This window comes from Myxocyprinus asiaticus, chromosome 23 (genome assembly GCF_019703515.2).
Source record: "Myxocyprinus asiaticus isolate MX2 ecotype Aquarium Trade chromosome 23, UBuf_Myxa_2, whole genome shotgun sequence".
Lineage (NCBI taxonomy): Eukaryota > Metazoa > Chordata > Actinopteri > Cypriniformes > Catostomidae > Myxocyprinus > Myxocyprinus asiaticus.
The window spans coordinates 17,975,824-17,995,208 of record NC_059366.1 but is presented as its reverse complement, the minus strand read 5'-3'; the positions used below and the strand labels follow the sequence as shown (position 1 = coordinate 17,995,208).

The following is a 19,385-nucleotide window of genomic DNA, read 5'->3' as shown; positions in this document are numbered from 1 at the left end:
ACAGCGTGGGTTCCTTCAGCTTTTGATGTAAGCCGTCAACCCCCTTCCCAACCCCTTCTCTCTCCAAGCCACTTCCTTAGGAATGCCTTCTCTCTCTCACTCTCCCCTGAATATTTCACACTCCAGGCATCCCAATTTTCCTTTCTCTGGCACCACTCTCTCACTCATACTGACTGTGGTGATATACATGTCAATGGGCCAAACACAAAGGCTTTTTTCATGCCTGCCCAGCTAAAATCCTTCTTCCCTATAAGACCGCTGACGCACAGGTGGAAGAAGGGGAGTAGGGACCCCTCTCATAAAGCTGAAGTTCCTTTGTTAAATGACCTCTTATTTTCTGAATTCATCACATTTCATATACCATTAAAGAGCACCTGTTATGGTTTTTCAAATATTACCTTTCATGTAGTGTGTTATATAGCTGTTTGTGAATGTAAAAAAGTCTGAAGTTTCAAAAATCAAAGTGCACGACAAATGGAGTTATTGGCTGTGTCTCGTTTCGAACGCTGCGTGCTAGGTAGGACGCGTCCTTTGATGGCTGCAGTATACCGAGTGTCCTCCTTTAAACAAGCTTCGTTTAAATGAGACGGCTTTTGTAGGACAAACGGAAACGGAACATAACATGGTTGCTATGACAGCATGCCACTCTTTAACAAGCATGAGCGCTTTGAGTGAGAAGGGAACAAAGTCCCTCTGGAAGGGAATGCATGAGGTACATTTTAGGAGAGTTATTATGATGTAAAGAGAAAAGAAATAGATTTTACAGGTGTACTTTTAGTCTATAATACTTTATTTTAATTATATATTAATATAATTATACATATTATATACTCTGCACCCATCTACTGAGGTACTTCAACTTGGGAATTAACATTCCTTGTGTTTGAACATCATATTTACGGGCAAATTGGCGTCATTTGTTTTAGACATTTCTGTTGAATAAAGAATTGTGGGTTGTGAGTGCCCACAAAGGATACACCTCATGCATCCTCCGTATTCCCGTGAAAGAAGGTCGCATTCGAAGGCTGCATTTGAAATGTCCTACTCGCTTTTCTGAAACGAGACAGCCTTGATGACATATGCGGCCGACAAATGTGACCTCCGGAGGAGGCAGCCTTCCAAACGAGACACAGCCATTGACTCCCAAAAGAAAGAACCGATTCTGAACTCCTGAAACGAGTCGTTAGTAATTCCAGACTTACTTCCTGTACTAAACTACGTAATTTGCTAACAAAAAACCCGCCTCTGGTCTTCACTGGCTGCTCGCGTACAGCTTTGACCCGCCCTCAAACACTACACTTAAGCGGTAGACCAATCACAACAGACTGGGACATCTGACCAACCAGAGCAGAGTGGGCTCTGTGAAAGGAGGAATTTAGGATGAATCCTTTAGAACGGATCATTGAACGAGTCGTTTTTGACACTGGGAAAAAAAGGTAATGCTGCAATTTAAATTATGAGCAAATTAAAGTGTTTTTTGACCTTGGATGCATGTAAATCTATTGTATGAGACTTTTAAACAAAATTAGGCACGTTTAAAAACCATAATAGGTGCTCTTTAAATACAGCGTTAAGTCAAGTCATTTTTGTTTGTATAGCGCTTTTCAAAACACATATTTTTAAAGCAGCTTTAACAGAAAATGAAACTGTAATATCTCTAAAGTCTTAGAGTCATCATTGTGTAGTTTGATTAAATATGATTTTAAATTGTGTATAAAAGTAAATAAGTAAATAATTGTATTTAGAACCCCTGTGAGCAAGCTGAAGGTGACTGTGGCAAGGAACACAAATGGAGAAAAATAACCTTGGTAGAAACCAGGCTCACTGTGGGGGCCAGTTCCCCTCTGGCTAAACAACATGAATATAATGCCAATATTTATGTTTTTGTGTATAGTGCAAGTCATGGTTTAAAATTTGTAAAATTAGTAAGTGTTAAGGGCCGGTGTTTAAACAAAGATTTTGTACAAAATATAAGATGAATGACTCATGTTTTTGAAGTCTATCCTGGAATAACTGCAGAAGTTCACATAGATGCATTGTCCTTGGGTGCAGTTCCAAGCAACATAGCAGTATGACAATTACAATAAACATCTATTTACACATAACACAGTTTACACATCTTGTTACACAACACAATATACAATATACACCTAATAATATACAATATACACAAAATAAGAAGACTGTATACAATAAAAACAATATACAATATACACAAAATAAGAAGACTTATACAATAAAAATACACTGTACTCCAACCAGTCAGTTGCCAGTGTGTTATTAAGAGAAGTATGAAATGTGAGTCCAGACTGAGGCTAATAAAGTGTGGTGCTGATATATGTATCATGAGCGGTCAAGAGTTCAGAAGTCTGATTGCTTGGGGGAAGAAGCTGTCAAGAAGTCAGCTGGTGCGGGTCCTGATGCTGCGATACCGCCTGCCTGGTGGTAGCAGTGAGAGCAGCCCATAGCTCGGGTGGCTGGAGTCTCTGATGATCCTCTCAGCTTTTTTCACACACCACCTGGTATATATGTCCTGGAAGGCGGGAAACTCACCTCCGATGATGTGTCTGGCAGTTCGCACCACCCTTTCACGTGTGAAACAAATCAACTCAGTCATGTCCCGGACTGTAATAAGGCATGTTCCACCTGTTTTCAGCAAAACGGCAGCTTTATAGACAACACGCAGCTGTACAGAGAACAAACCAAACTCAGGCTTGCTTGACATCAGCAACATCACAAGATGTGAATGCATTCAAACAGCTGGACAGAGCATAATTCCAAATGCAGGGATCTCGAGACATGTTTATTTTAAGTTTCAAAATGTTTGACTTGACACAGCGACCTAAAAACACTGTGTTTATGATGCGGTGCAATAAAAGTGCTCAAAGTTTTCGTCTGACACAGGTGTACATTGATGCGACCTTTGAAAAGCCTTTGTAATAAATATATTTCTGCATTATGTTACGTTGCATTGCATTACGTCGTTACGCTGTATTATTAATTAATTTATATTGCTTTATGTTGCATCATTACATTATGTTGCATTACGTTGCATTTATTTATTGTTTTTTTTTTTTTTGTGAATATAGTGAATCTGACAAAAATTACTTATATTTTCCACAAAGAAAATGGAGCTTATTTTTGGGCCATTATGATTGTTTGCATTGTGACATAGTGCATAGTGTTTTTCAGTGAAAGTTCACAATTCTCAATACCACCACAAAAACTAGCATCTTTATGAACACACTGTTTTAAAAAGGTTAATCTTTAAATTAATATTTAAAAGTTATTAATGCCTGGCATATTAAAAAGTAAGCCAAATGAACAAATTGTAAATGCCACTAATTTATTTTTCTTTCTTATTTATTTAACTTATTTTTCTCATGAGTAGATCATGCTCAAGAAGTGAGGTTTCAGCTCATTTTATGTTATGTCTGTTTATTAAAGCAATGCTTTGTGAAGAGAGAGCACACAGCTCGCTTAGTTAGTGATTAGATTTAGAACACCATAGAACAATTATTACATTTAGTTAACTAAGCAGCCGTTTATGTGATTAGCTCTTTGCTGACATCACTGCCTCTCCCATGTTAATTACAGTTCCTGAGGACTTGTGCAGATGTCTTCCGGCTTCTCCCCTTTCTGGTTTTTATCATCGTTCCATTTATGGAATTTCTGCTTCCCATTGCAGTGAAGCTTTTCCCTAACATGCTGCCGTCTACCTTTGAGACACAGTCCAAAAAGGTACACTGACCTTTCACCTTTGGGTTTTAATCCATAAAGACCCTAAAGATCATAATCTTATTTTTGTTCCTTTACTTATACAATACTTTTACCTAATCTATGTGATCCACATATGATGCTGTGTGAGTTTTTGTGTGTTTTGCAGGAGGAAAGGCTGAAGAAAGAGCTGAGAGTGAAGTTAGAGATGGCAAAGTTCTTGCAGGACACAATTGAGGAAATTGCACTAAGAAACAAAGCAGCCAAAGGCAATGTGACCGAGGAGTTCTCCACTTTTTTCCAGAAGGTAGAGAATAGTCACACATGCTCAGATCTCATCCAGCTGTCCACACGATGTGTCTGGGCTGCCAGCCAATGGGAAAAAGGTGCCATCAGTTGTTCCTAGCAGGCTACTCTGCCTTACAGGCTCCATATGGTTAGGATTAGGGTGGGGATGGAGTTTGGGTATCTGCTGCCTGCCAGGAACAAACCGTGGCCCCTATATACAATGGTTTACTGCCATGCCATTCAAAACAAACCAAAGCATTGAACACAGCTCTTTATTGTCCCCTGGTGGTGATATTGATGATGTGCACTTTGATAAGGTTCAAAAGTCCTTTTTGTCATAGGCTTTTCTTTTCAAATAGTTTTATTGCAATAACATTTTTAGAAAAGACAACATGCAATCAAGCTGGCATGGACTCTACAAATTTGTGCACAACCTCATGATGCATGTTATCCCAGCATGATTTGAGAATGTTTCAAAGAGCATCTTGTGTGCATTAATAGAAAGGGAAAAAATCTGACATTTTTGCAGAATTCTTAACATGGTCAGTGTTATTTAATTATATTTAATAACATTATATATAAGTTATTAAATAACTGACCTTTTTAAGAATATAACAACCATAATCTCCACCTTTCCTTTTTCTCTCAGATTCGTGACTCAGGAGAGAGACCCAGTAATGAGCAGATCTTACGGTTCTCAAAGTTGTTTGAGGATGAACTGACTTTAGATAATCTGACACGGCCACAGCTGGTGGCTCTGTGCAAGCTGCTGGAACTGCAGTCAATTGGCACCAACAACTTCCTGCGCTTCCAGCTCATCATGAAACTCCGTGCCATCCGAGCAGACGACAAGGTTAAACAAGCCTATCCTTACTCATGAAAATGTATTAGTTTTCGTAGCTGAAAAGACATATTAAATAAATGTTCACCTCTCCTATACTATGAATAGTTCATTTGTTATACTATGACTGATTTTAGCCATGCACAATATATTGGTAAACATTTAAATTAACTTTTCTTGTTAAGTAAAAAATATATAAATAAAAATACATTATAGATATGTATAGATACATACTGGCAACCAAAAGATTGGAATAATGTACAGATTTTGCTGTTTCGGAAGGAAAATGGTACTTTAATTCACCAAAGTGGCATTCATCTGATCACAAAGTATAGTCAGGACATTACTGATGTAAAAAACAGCACCATCACTATTTGAAAAAAGTCATTTCTGATCAAATCTAGACAGGCCCCATTTCCAGCAGCCAGCACTCCAACACCTTATCCTTGAGTAATCATGCTAAATTGCTAATTTGGTACTAGAAAATCACTTGCCATTATATCAAACACAGCTGAAAGCTATTTGGTTCATTAAATGAAGCTTAACATTGTCTTTGTGTTTGTTTTTGAGTTGCCACAGTATGCAATAGACTGGCATGTCTTAAGGTCAATATTAGGTCAAAAATTGTAAAAAAGAAACAGCTTTCTCTAGAAAATCATCAGTCAATCATTGTTTTGAGGAATGAAGGCTATACAATGCTTGAAATTTCCAAAAAATTTAATATTTCATACAAAGGCGAATACAGTCTTCAAAGACAAAACTAGCTCTAACAAGGACAGAAAGAGATGTGGAAGGCCAGATGTACAACTAAACAAGAGGATAAGTACATCAGAGTCTCTAGTTTGAGAAATAGATGCCTCACATGTTCTCAGCTGACAGCTTCATTGAATTCTACCCGCTCAACACCAGTTTCATGTACAACAGTAAAGAGAAGACTCAGTGGTGCAGGCCTTATGGGAAGAATTGCAAAGAAAAAGCCACTTTTGAAACAGAAAAACAAAAAGAAAAGGTTAAAGTGGGCAAAGAAACACAGACATTGGACAACAGATAATTGGAAAAGAGTGTTATGGATCTTAACCCCATTGAGCTTTTGTGGGATCAGCTAGACTGTAAGGTGCGTGAGAAGTGCCCGACAAGACAGCCACATCTATGGCAAGTGCTACAGGAAGTGTGGGGTGAAAAGTCATCTGAGTATCTGGACAAACTGACCGCTAGAATGCCAAGGATCTGCAAAGCTGTCATTTTTTTATGAGAACTCTTTGAAGTAGTTTAATTTTTTTTTTTTTTTTTTTTTCAAATTTTAATAGTAATTTTTCACGTTAGTAATGTCCTGACTATACATTGTGATCAGTTGAATGCCACTTTGGTGAATAAAAGTACCAATTTCTTTCCATAACAGCAAAATCTGTACATTATTCCAAACTTTTGGCTGCCAGTGTATGTGTGTGTGTGTATATATATATATATATATATATATATATATATATATATATATATATATATATATATATATATATTAGTATATAAATGAATTATTGCCTTTTGTCTTAAGGGCCATTCAGACGGAATGCGTTCTTGTGTTAAAAAAGCTAGATATAGTGCAACAAATGGAACAGAATGCAGGTGTCTTGAGGCACATGAGACGCTGAAACAGTGCGAAGTGGCACAACGGTCAAACTCTTCTGTCTAGCACATTTACACAAAAAAATAATTAATACACAGACGGAAAATGGCCGCAAAAGTGGCAAAAGTGGCCATGTAACTTTTCAACAGTACAACATACTTTGTTGGCCAGTTTAACTCTGATATAAAATTCTAGATTGCAGAATTTGTTTGAATAGAGTTTAATAAAAAAGTTAAGATATAAAGCAGTGGCTATCATATTGGTTATCCACTATACCACAAAAACAGTTATAAGCCAAAATTTCTGTATCTGTACAGATCTTTCAGTGCTGATTTCTTTGCATATGTGTGATTGACAGATGATAGCAGAGGAGGGAGTGGACAGTCTGAATGTCAATGAGCTGCAGGCAGCGTGTCGTGTGAGAGGGATGAGAGCTCTCGGGGTGACGGAGGAGAGGCTTAGAGAGCAGCTTAAACAGGTAACGCACACAACACTTTTTTTTTTAGAATCCATAATCACTTAATAGTACTAGGACTTCTCATCACATACAGTATTTTACATTGCTGCTCATGTGTCTTCCAGTGGTTGGAGCTTCATCTGAATCAGCACATCCCCACATCTCTTCTACTGCTGTCCCGAGCCATGTTCCTGCCAGACACACTGTCCCCTGCAGACCAGCTGAAAACCACACTACAGAACCTGCCCGAGATAATGGTGTGTACACAATTAGGCTGTAAATATCAAGATATTATTCTTTTAACTATGTCATGCAACCCTATTACACAGAGACTTTTAAAAATGGTTTAATACTCACCACACACAATGATAATGCTGCAGTTTATTCTGGAAAAATAAGAGTGTTTTTGGTTGTGTGTGTGCATTCACAGGCTAAAGAGGCGCAGGTAAAGGTGGCAGAGCTGGACTTCTCTAAAGTGGATAATAAGACCAAGCTGGAGGCCACACTGCAGGAAGAGGCAGCCATCCGCGAGGAGCACAGAGAGAGAGAGCTTGAGAGACAGGCTGACGCTGCAGAGAGATCAAAGGAACAGGCTGCACGGGTCAATACTATCACCATCAGCTTTATTCTAACAGCAGTCCCCTACTTAGTATTGGTGCAATGTTTATGGAAGGATACAAATGTGTTTTTAGGAGGGTGAGATGCTAGAGTTGGATGCAAACTGGCGGGTGGATGCTGAGCATGCTCTCTCCAGTGTAGATGTAGCCATTCATTCAGAAACACTACAAGATACTGCACCAGTACTGGAGGGTATTAAGGTAACAGTCACATAACACACACACCAAAAACAAAAAAAAACATGTGGGCTTTACATTTGCTGCTGACAAGTCTAGGTAATGTGCTTGAAAGGCGGGACTTTCCTACATCTGCCATATTGTCCCATTTATCTTTTTTGATAATTTTCTAAGTGGTCCATCTCCATATACTGTCACTGGAGTTACAGATGTGTCAGACGTGTTGTAGAACAGAAAATCTTGATCATGCTTGTTTTCATGTCATAGATATTGTTCTTTCTCTGCTGTTTTTATCTTTTGTATTGTGGATCATTTCACTTGTTTATTTATTTCTCCAGTTCGAGCAGTGGCAGAGGTATCTGCGCACTCAGGTTAGATGAACTGCTAATCTGCTGTCCATCTGGAGAAAATCACACTAACCTCTCTCCTCTTCTAGTCACTTTAATGTGTGCTTTCTCAGTCTCAAACAAAACATTTCCATTATCTGTCACATAAGCCCTTTTCCTAGAGTTAGGAATGGAAACTTCTGAGGCTTGGATATAATAAGTGTTAATTTCAAATCTAAAACTTGGTTTCTGTACCAAGTGTACTTCCTTTTGCGTGAATATGGTGATTTGAAGGAGCAGAGGACTTGTGTGGTTATGCCTGTATCCTCCTACCCACTCCACCCCAACTCTGTCCTTTTATGAGTATGTGTGAGTCTGTAGGACCGTGCATATGAAACATGCAACAAATCCTTGAGGTTAATGTTTTGTCACACAGGTACACTAACATTGGCCTAACAATGTGTTTCAGTTGGTTTTAGTTACCTTTCTGTAATCACATTTGTTGTATAAACTTTCCTTCCTCTGACTTTGGTTGTATGATCCTATTATTAAAGAATGACCTCTACTTTTGTCTCTGCATCAGTGTTGGGGAGAAACTAACTACATTGTGAAGCTACTCTCACACTACATTTTCAGTAGTGTTACCGTAGCTCAGCTGTTTTCAGAATAAACACTATATCACTGGTTTTGTCACACTGTATTGTGCATGCAGCCATACAGCTAATCAAGCTGACAAGCATATGCACTCAGCTAGAATGTCTCAATGAAACAGCTGAAAAAGATTCACCAATTTATTTGAGAAATCACCGTATGGTGTTCTCAGTTGTCTCTGCACGGCATTTCACATATTTCTTTTTAGCTGTCGTTACTTTATTTATGATACAATTATGTGTTCAGTTTGATGCTGTTAGCCTAATTGATATCCTCATTTTAGTGCCAGATGTTTCTTAAATATTCATTAATTAAGATTATTATTAAATATGTTATAAAATTAAGAAAATTTAATTGAATAAATTTTTTTTTTTATTTGTTAGTTATTTAGGTGATATAGGCTAATTAGTTAAATGGCATCCCCTTAAATAGCCACAGTGTAATTAGATACGTTTTGTTTGTGACTTGTTGTGTTGATAAAAACTTTTTTAAAAGGGTTGCATATAGTTATGAGTAGCTGGAAAACACTGGCAAACTACAGTTTCAAAGATTCCCCAACACTGCTCTGCATGTTATTAAAGTGCATGTTTCACAGGATCTGTTGATGGAAACCGTGTGTGTTTGACCTTTCAGGGTGAGGAGATCACTAAGGAGGAGATTGACATGCTGAGTGATGCCTGTACCAAACTGAAAGAGCAGAAGAAACTGCTCACCAAAGAGAAGGAGGAACTGGAAGAGCTGAAGGATGATGTGCAGGAGTATAGCGAGGTGTGTGTGTGTGGCTACAGGGACAGTGGGCCTCATTCACTAACAGTGTGTACACCAGTGGCGATTGCTTTAAGACTAGACGGGAAGCACGGCTTCCCTTAAAATTTCATTATCAAATTGCATAAAATCTCTTATATATAATTAAATAATTATTATCCCAGTTCAACATTTTAGGTATCAAAAGTGTGCATTATATAAACTATATAAAAATAAAAACGATACAAATGACCAGTTAGTGCAGGAAAAAAACAATTTAAGTAAAACATTACCAAATACCAAAATATTTTATTAAGGATGATGATGTGTATTTAAAAACTGATCATGTGTATTATTTGTTTCCTCTTTACCTTCTCAGTGCTGTTTATAATAAAGGGGAGCAGTTTGAGGGGTTTGCTTTCCTCCAAATAGCAACCTGGTCTCATGTCTTTTAACTTCTCATTTATATTTTAAAACACTATTGGTTAGGTTCAGGCAAAAGGTTTAGGTTAGGAGGCATGTTTTAAAAAATAATCTAAAATTCACCTTAAAACCGGTTCTGAATACGACACAATTTTACTTTCTTTTGTCGCCCCCAGCTGGACATTTCACTGAAAACCTGCAGCTAAACGTGATATACAGCACGTATATTTTGAACTGCAAAAACGTTGTCATGTTCACGTAAATTTAATGAGACCAGGCTCCCAAATAGAGCTTTATACTAGAATGTTCTCTGTAGAATTAAATGGGTAACATAAGTTTTATGGTCTCCGCCGACCTCCTTGATATCAAGTAAAGCCAGACTGAATCACACAAGTTTCGCTCTGGAACACACTGACTGTATGTGTCTGCTGGCGTGTGTCCACTGTTTTCAATTCATTCCGATGAGAATTCACTTCATGGGCATGGAGCTCGGCTCCCATTGGAATGAATTGAAAACACTTGCTTTACTTCGCTCACCATGTGCCAGTGGGCAACCAGCATTATGTGCGCTGTGGCTTTTCACACGAAAGCACGCTTCATTCGCCCCGCACAGATGTGCGTGTAAGTTATAAGAGACATGAACTGCTTTGCCAGCGGCTCCGAGTCTCCTGACATTCATAGAATTTTCAGTGCAGGAAAAACCCAGTAAAAGGTCACCTGCCAAAGTGGTTGGTAAGAGTGACGGAGTTACCCATCACTGCCGATTTTTACCCGCATTTGGCGGGTTGGTGGTTTTTAATTTCCATCCCAGACAATGCTGGCCACTACTTGGAATTAGAAATAATTATGTTAATTTCTGATTGGTAAAATGCTTCAGCACTGGCTAGCACTTGTTTGTTTGACAGTGCAAAAAGAGAACATAGAGATTACCAAAGTAGAAAAAGACATTGTGACATAAAAGTCAAATAAAGTTAAATAGTTTTCCCAATTCCCAATACACATTGAATAAATACAGAATAACCAACACTCCTGGAAACATAAACAATTTGATAAAAAAATTTGACTTTCTATATCTTGGTATTATTTAAAATTTCATAACTTAGTCCCGCTGTCCCCATATGAGGACATTAAGGTTTAGGAAAACTATTTGCTCTTCAAAAAATATTTTTGCATGTTTATTAGGTGCTACTAGTTACAAATCAAAAAGGGAAATGGAAAATGCACACAGCAGTCACGCTCGGGTCTCAGGAGGGTAATTTAATCAAATAATGATCAAATGATGGAGAAGAGTGTTATCAACTGGCATTTATCCAGATGTGCATTGTGTAATGAAGTGAACTTTTGGCATGTTACAGAGATGATTCGGCTGTCTGGATAGCAGTAATGAAGTGATGCTGTACAGTCCCGACAAAGTGTGCCAGATTGCACTGCAGTGGTCTTCTGCATGCTCCGCTATAAAGCGTTCAGAACTGACTCGCATTATCAGAACTGCATGTGCAAATTGCATTCAGCACCAATTCTGTGGCTGTGTTTGTGCCTTTCCCTGTTCTGCAGAATTCCTTTAGTGAATTGCTCTCTAAACCAGTGAAGAGAGCAAATCTTTAGAGAGTGAATGGATATATTTGCAGAGACAAATTGTTGAAAACAGGAGAGGTTGTGCAAAAAGCCCTTATATGGAGTTGGTTTGGGCTTGTATCATCTATTATTACTATGGTTTGGGAATGTAATTACTAACTACAGGCACACACTCCTTCATTTTAAATAATCCATTTTATCCACATAACCTATATGCAGTTATAAGTAAATGAGTATGTGTATAATAAGACTATATTAAATTATATTTTCTGTCATTCTGGTCTCAACACAGCATTTAAATAAGCAAGAATATCAGGTCCACTTGTGAAAGTTGTGATGCCTGTCTCTCTGCACAGGACCTGGAGGAGATCAAGAGAGAGCTGTCTAAGACCGGACAAGAGAAGGTGGTGGAGGAGTCTAAAGCGAGTAAACGTCTGTCAAAGCGGGTCAACCGTATGATTGGCAGGATTGATAAGATCATCAATGAGCTGGAGAAGGACAAGTCCGTGCTAGATGGACAGATGGACAGCGGAACCACGCCACCAATCGGGTAAGAAACTGTTCATATGAAAGTGACTTGAATGGTGATATTAGATAATTCTATTCAACTGTGTGATAGTGTTTGTGTCTGTTTTTCCATGTGAAATCACAGTAGTGAGTGTGTGTGTGTGTGTGTGTGTGTGTGTGTCCCGCATGGAGGGAAATGACATTCAGTTGTGATCTACACAGTAAAATGGTGGTGGAAGAATAGCCTCACAAGGGTGTAGACGCAAACAAAAAGAGAAGGGGTCCCAGTCAAATTAAACATAACTTTTTTTGTTGGTTTTTTAGATTGTTCTTTGAGAAATATAGTGACTTGCCAAGGTAAGAACAGGAGAGATCTCTTGCTTTTATTTTGTTTCTTCTTAACAAAAAAAGCATTAACTTGGATTTGGACAATAACAAAAACAACTTTTAAGAAGTGGGCAATCAGATCTGATTTTGATTGATTTAATATATTTTTAATCCATCAACAACATGCTTGTCATTTTGCCCCTTAAAGGTGAACTCAGTTATTTTTGTGTATATGTTGTGCTGACACCTAGGGGCATAGATGTAGCATCATGCAAAAACAGTTACTGTTGTCAGTTAACGATGTCACTGAAAGAAATAGCACTATTCACAGTTAGGAATGATTAATTTATTCCATGAGTGAAAGCGTACAATTACAGTGGATTATCGAGATAAAGCAAGTAATATTCGAGTGGTCATGTGATCTCAACATGGCACCGTTCGTGAATGTGCACCCAGCACCATATGTAGTAAAAAACATTTTTTCTCTATGACTGATGTGACTGGAGTCTTCATCTCATGTGAGTGTACATCATGATAAACATCTTTTAAACACTATTCTACAATAACTATTTCTTTCTGAGTCACTGAGTGCACCTTTAGTAAAATTTCACCACGGTGAAAGTACAAATTAGGCTCGTAAAATGTTGTCAGAAATTCCTCAAGATTAGAGAGTAATTTGCTTGTTTCTCTACTATATACTACATACTAATTAGTAATAATTTCAAAAGAGCGATCATCATTCACTGAAGTCTTTCCTGGGAACCTGGGCCATGCATGTCTTGGCATGCGATTGGTTGATTAACAGTTCACTACCTTCTCCTCCACCATCTTACCCGCTGTGTTATCAAGTAACCGTTTCCTGTATCCAGTGTGTTGCTGTCCAACAGGGAGAATCTGATTAGCATCAACGAGCTCATTGCCGTCATGAGGCAGATCCAGAGCGTTCCCGAACACAAGCTGCTCAGCTTGGCAGAGGCACTCGATGAAAACAAGGATGGCAAGATAGACATTGATGATGTCATCAAGGTAAGCTGATTGAAAAGAAACATATCTGCAATATCTGTCTGTACTGGAAACTTAATAATAAAAATGTTTATTTTGTATAGTGCCTCTCCATAGCTCAAGGACTCTTTAAAGCTGTGGTCCTCAAAGTGTGGGGTGTGCCCCCTAGAGGGGGCCCAGGGTATTGTAAGGGTGGCGCAGAAGACTGCCCCATTCTAAAATCTCGCAAACTTTCACACATTCAAATTTGCTGTGGTGACAATACGCAAAAGAACCAATATGGGCAATTTATTTTTCTCATTCTTCTGATTGTGTTATCAGGTGATCTCGCTGCACTTATGTAAACAAAGACTTTCTCGTTTGCAAGCCACATTTGAAGGGTTAAAGAGGAACGTTTCAATGAATTAACATTTAGGGACCTAGTCTGTGACCTCTATGTCTTAAGCACAGTACTATGTCATACATCTTATGCGCAATGGGCATGAGTTTTTGGTATTTTCCCAAACATGCACTATGTCTTAGGCGTTAGTGGGTTGGAGAAATATGAAAAAAAGTGAACAAACATACAATGAGAACCACACAACACCTTTCATCTCCTGAATCTACTTCGACCCCTCATTGATTTTCCCTGATTTCCTTCAGTTCTGTGTTGTTAAATCAGCATCTTTGTTTGGCATTAGATATGTTCATAATAGCATACTACCATACAATTCTAACAATTTCTGCAGTATGCAGTGTATGTTGTGCACACACACAGTATGTGAATTTTTTGTATGCAAATAATGGATAACCTACTAAGTTTGCCAAAATGTGCAGTGTACAAAGAAGCACATTGCGTCTGGTACTAAATCCCACACGATCATTCATTTCCAGTGTGATGATGAACAAAAAGTAATATCAACAATGATTCTTTTTAAATTAAAATTAATTTAAAATTATTATTATTTACTAAAATACTATTTTTGTAAATATTTTTTTTAAACACTTGTAACGATTTTTTACCATTGTATATTATTTGAGTGGTCTGCTAAAAGTGACGTGTTTCTTTTTTTTTTTTTTTTGCACAAAATTACATTTAAAATGCAAAACAGCTATATATTATTTCTGAGAGGGTAACAGGATGCTATTCACTGCATTAAACATGCAAACATAGTGAACATACTATTTCACAAACGATTACAAAAATAGTATGCAGTATACAGCCTATACTGCACGGTATTCAGTAAGCAGTATGCTTTTACTTTTATCTGATGTTTGTGCTTTTGTGTTAGGTGGTAGAGCTGATCGATAAAGAGGACATCGATATCTCCACCAGCCAGGTTGCAGAGATCATGGTCATGCTGCAGAAGGAAGAGAAGTTGGTGGAGAAGGAGAAAGCCAAGGAGAAGGCTGAGAAGGAGCAGGCAGCTAAAATCCAAAACTAGACCTAAAACTGAGAGCGATATGTAGGGAATGGAAAAGACCATTGATGTGATAATATGTTTCAGAGTGAGGCTGAAGCCAAGGCTGAACTCCGCTCTGTATTCAAATCAATATATAGTGTTTTTCTTTTTGGTTTGTTCAGAGAGAAAAACACTTTTAAGAAGGGAAGACAGATGTTACCCTGAGTGTTCTGTTTTACACACATAAATTAGAAACAAATGTTGCTTTGTTCATAGAAGACTGAATTACTGAATTGAAGAGACATTTATTTATTAGAAAACAAAGAATAATTCAGAGATTAATTTTAGAGGACTATTTGTTGACTTGTTTTTGGAAAGACCCTTAAGAAACAACAACAACAACAAAAAAATAATTAATGATAAAAAAATAAATAAAAAAATGACACTATTTTTCTCATAATTTTACCCCCTGTTCATCAATTGGCAGTGATGTAATTTCCTCTCTTTGCATATTACATCACCCGTCACCATCATTCCACTTCTCACTTAGATTTATTCTGTTTTGTCTTTTTTTTATTTTTAATTTTTTGTCTTTTTTTATTCCTTTAATGCATTTTCATGCAGTTCTTGAATGTTGCTTAAAAGACGTTGATATCACATTTATGTTTATTTAATAACCAAAGAACAATTGTTAGAGGTTATGCTTCATTTATACTCCTAAAGTACTTAAGCTTTATTCAGGGCAGAAGCTTTTGTACCGACTTTAAGACAGTGACGGACTAATCGAAATGTCAGATTTGTAGTGTTGATTTGTAGGATTGATTTCAGCGTCATACTGTATTTATATTGTGGCCTTAGTAATAAAAAAACTAAATAATAATAAAAGTGCCCAAAATAATCTCAAGGCATTCAAAATTAAATTGATAGACAATATAGATACAAAATATTTAACAATTATCATCTGTCTTAACTGCTATAAACTGGCTGTTAGCTGGTGTGTGTTTGGAAAAGATTGATTGAACTTTAGCCAATGTGGGGTATGCTTAGCCCATCTCCTGCAAGAAGAGGCCAGTCTGGATACAGTCAGAATATGCCTTGAATAATCTCTAACTCCTTACATGGAGATTATACGAGCAGTGGTAGTGTTCCCATGCGGACATACACAAAGTTCCAGCCGAGCACCTTCATAAACTGGAATGCGCTGATCAGCATGAGAAACACACACTCACTGTTTTGATGTGTCTGGTAGATAGTTTCACTGGGCACACGAGGCAGAGAATACATCACTCGTAAACCTAAACATGTCACGCAGAGGGACCAGCATAACCTCGAAACACTGTTCCTGTGCTGTGTCTCAGACAGAGAGAGGGACAGTCTAGCTGTCTGAGTCTAGGTGCCTGTTTCACAATGTGTCCCTTAACTTACCTAGGGCACCCTTCAAAAGATAGTTCATCCCAAAAAAGTCTGTCAAAATGAAAAGTCTGTCATCATTTTACTCACCCTCCTGTTGTTTTAAAGACCTATGACTTCCTTAGTCACCATTTTCTTTTGTAGTAGTGTAAAAAGATGCAATGAAAGTTAATGGTAACAACATTTTGCTTTTAACATCTAACATTAGGCTAACATCTCCTTTTGTGTTCCACGGAAGAAAAAGTATGTCTTACGGGTTTGGAACAAACTGAGGGTGAGTGAATTATGACAACATTTTAATTTATGGTGAACTATCCCTTTAACTAGAGTAAAGGCTGTGTGTATATTTGAATCTTGACGATGGCACTTAGGCATTAAACTATAGTCAATTATTAGTATTACTATAGTGTATGATAATCTATGTTTGTGTTTAAAAGAGCGGAGAATATGATGCTGATGTATAATTGCACTATAAATTATTCTGAGCTTTATTTTATCCATTTTGGGGTGTTCATTAGACTCAGGAAGATGCATGTTATGTCTGTGTGTGCACATTGAGAGATATTTGAGGAGACGCACACTTGAATGTATACAATGGTAGATGGGAGGAAGTGTGAATGTTACTCTTTTGTTTTTATATGAAAATTTTAAATGAGCTGTCAGATTAATTAATAAAAGAAGGTGCAGGTGCACACAAAACTGACCACAGATGTAAAGGATTAAAAACAGTGAAATATTAATTACTACAGGAATTAACTAATTTAAAACTTGAAAACTAAACTAAATGGAACAAAGATCATTTATGCTCCCCTTTAAAGTCCTGTAAATGTTGTCCTTCCTAGTATTCTGACCATCCTGCATTGTTAGGAGGTTGTTTTTATTTTTTATTTTTTAAATCTCCAAGAGAACAAGTCTACATTACATTAGTACTGTTACGCTAGTTAAATTATAGACTGAAAATGGATAAAAATAGAGAGTGACATGCAAAAGAAATGTTATTGAAATCATTAAGATGCAACATAATATAATAATTCTTATTTTATTGTTCATACAATATATGTAAATACACCTACATCAAAGTGTTTCCAGAGTTGTGAATAAAACCAGACTGATCTCTGAAAAGTTAATAATATATATATATATATATATATATATATATATATATATATATATATATATATATATATATATATATATATATATATATATATATGTCTTCTATTATTTACACAAATCCATGTGCATTGGCCATAATTTCATATACAGTCACTATATCTTTTCATTTTTATTCTTATTCGTGATTATTCATTTTATTTTCTCTTTTATTACTTTTCACTCCCCTTCTGCACTGTCCATCCATTATTGACTACTGACTGCACAGAATCAGATCCCAGTTATCTTCTTCACTGTAATGGTTAGACTATTTGTTTGACTTGTTACTGCTGACAGCTTTATGGTATGGTATTTTTTTATTTATTTTTTTTTTAAATTTTTTTTTTTGTGACAGTGCCTACTTGAGGAGGAGAAAATAGGACAGTATCAAATAGTATGGGAGAAAGGGGAGTCTTTTGAGATTTCAAAGCACTTAAATTGAACTTGATTATTAGATTTAAAAGGCACAGAGATGAATGAAGTCCAGTTTGAATGCACTCTGCTGTTACAATATTCTTTCATGTAAAAAGAGAGATATTTTTATAGGAAAGTTTGAAGGCAATGCTTAATTTGTTCAAAACTTATTTCTAATGCTATACCTACACAATGCCCTGACTTTCTGGATTAACAAATTGAGATCACATATTTAAGGGTGCAGAAAGCTACAGTATTAGAAGCTCTGAACAAGTACCAATCAGATTCTGAATACAGTTTAAAAAACATGCCTTTATCAGCCTGCCTATATATAGGCTTAAATCAAAGTTTTCAGTATCTAATATTGATCTAAAACAAAAATGAAAAGGACTCACTATTCTGTTGTAATGCATCAACGCTTTTGACTTATTGTCTGTTTCAAAACAATGTTGTGACCTTCTCGGTGTTGGAGACTAATTTATGAATGTGTATTTTGGGGTTTGATAAAGTGTTGAGGTTATTTGTGTCTACAATCAATTACACTTCTTAAATTAATGTTTGAAGAGTGGCAATATTTGCCTGACCACTTGAGGGTGCTATAGACTTAGTTAATCAAGTCGATTGTCAACATAGTTATAACGTCCCTATTTGTTATTCCACAGTGTATGACAACTATGTATATGTTGTTCATGAAGTCAACCTTGTATTGGTTGCATCATATAAATGCTGATTCTCAAAGATTATATACATTCATAGCAGTACATCATCAAAACTGACAACAGTCACTACTGTTGCATGCTAGCACTGGTTGATATACACCACCGCTGCAGAAAAGAGACAAATACCAGCCTAGCTTCTAATCATAGTGTCTTAAACTCAAACAGTCTGACACCCAGACTAAAAAATTACTTGAAATTAGGCCGTTTACAAGAATAATTTGTGCAGATTTGAAATGGGCTGAATAACAGGTGTGAGAGTCATAGTAAATCATTTTGCCCTGTAAGAAAAGCCATGATGTGGGCTGGTAGGAGGACACTGATCTGACACTTGAAGTTAAACAGCTCCAAGTCTACCTGTAAAACTGAACTTCTCTGGCCGGCATCTCTGAGAGCTTGTACTTTAGGTGTGCAGCGTGGTTAGATGGTGAAAGATTGCATTTAATGTATTTAGTGTACATTGTTTGGGGTCACTTTTATAGCCTTGACAGTGCTGAGAGCAATCGAAAAGAAATGAATGGTGCATGATTTATTAATGTTTAGTTCAGTAGACTGTAGACACCGAGTCCTTGCTTAGAAAGGATTCTTGGAGTTCTCAGACTCTTTCTGCGCGCATCTTTTCCCACCCTTTTTTGTACCTGTGAAATATGTGAGCAGACAGGGAGAACTTGTTTAAGCTACAGTATAGCCTATTCAGTGTTTTGCAATAAGCTGTTGGTAATATGTTCATATACACTTGTAGCTTTGTGGTGGGCACTTTTAGCAAAACATCTAATAATGCACTGAAAATAGAGCTGCTGTAAGAGATGTGATTATTTAATTAATTAAATTTGATGGTCTCTACCATGAGGTGTCAAATCACACTTGTCTCTGTAATGGCCCTAGTGTCTGTAATAAGTGAAATTGTGTGTGTGTGTGTGTGTATATGTATATATATATATATATATATATATATATATATATATATATATATATATATATATATATATACACACACACACACACACACACACACACACACACACACACACACAC

The 19,385-nt window shown here is 36.9% G+C and overlaps 1 protein-coding gene across 4 annotated transcripts in view; it reads left to right on the top strand.

The window, feature by feature from the left end:
- The window catches only part of LOC127414115 (mitochondrial proton/calcium exchanger protein), a 40,223-nt gene extending 23,452 nt beyond the window's left edge, over nt 1-16,771 (top strand). The window contains exons 4-15 of one of the 4 annotated variants that reach the window (XM_051651880.1): nt 3,598-3,741; nt 3,887-4,024; nt 4,655-4,858; nt 6,829-6,948; nt 7,053-7,184; nt 7,358-7,528; nt 7,620-7,745; nt 8,060-8,092; nt 9,332-9,466; nt 11,797-11,990; nt 13,162-13,300; nt 14,548-16,771. In XM_051651880.1, coding sequence (XP_051507840.1) covers nt 3,598-3,741; nt 3,887-4,024; nt 4,655-4,858; nt 6,829-6,948; nt 7,053-7,184; nt 7,358-7,528; nt 7,620-7,745; nt 8,060-8,092; nt 9,332-9,466; nt 11,797-11,990; nt 13,162-13,300; nt 14,548-14,700 — 1,689 coding nt within the window. In that variant the 3' untranslated portion in view covers nt 14,701-16,771. Of the gene's footprint in view, nt 1-3,597; nt 3,742-3,886; nt 4,025-4,654; nt 4,859-6,828; nt 6,949-7,052; nt 7,185-7,357; nt 7,529-7,619; nt 7,746-8,059; nt 8,093-9,331; nt 9,467-11,796; nt 11,991-13,143; nt 13,301-14,547 lie in introns of all 4 variants that reach the window. The other 3 variants (XM_051651879.1, XM_051651882.1, XM_051651881.1) reach the window with 3 other exon arrangements.
- The last annotated feature ends 2,614 nt before the right edge of the window (nt 16,772-19,385 follow it).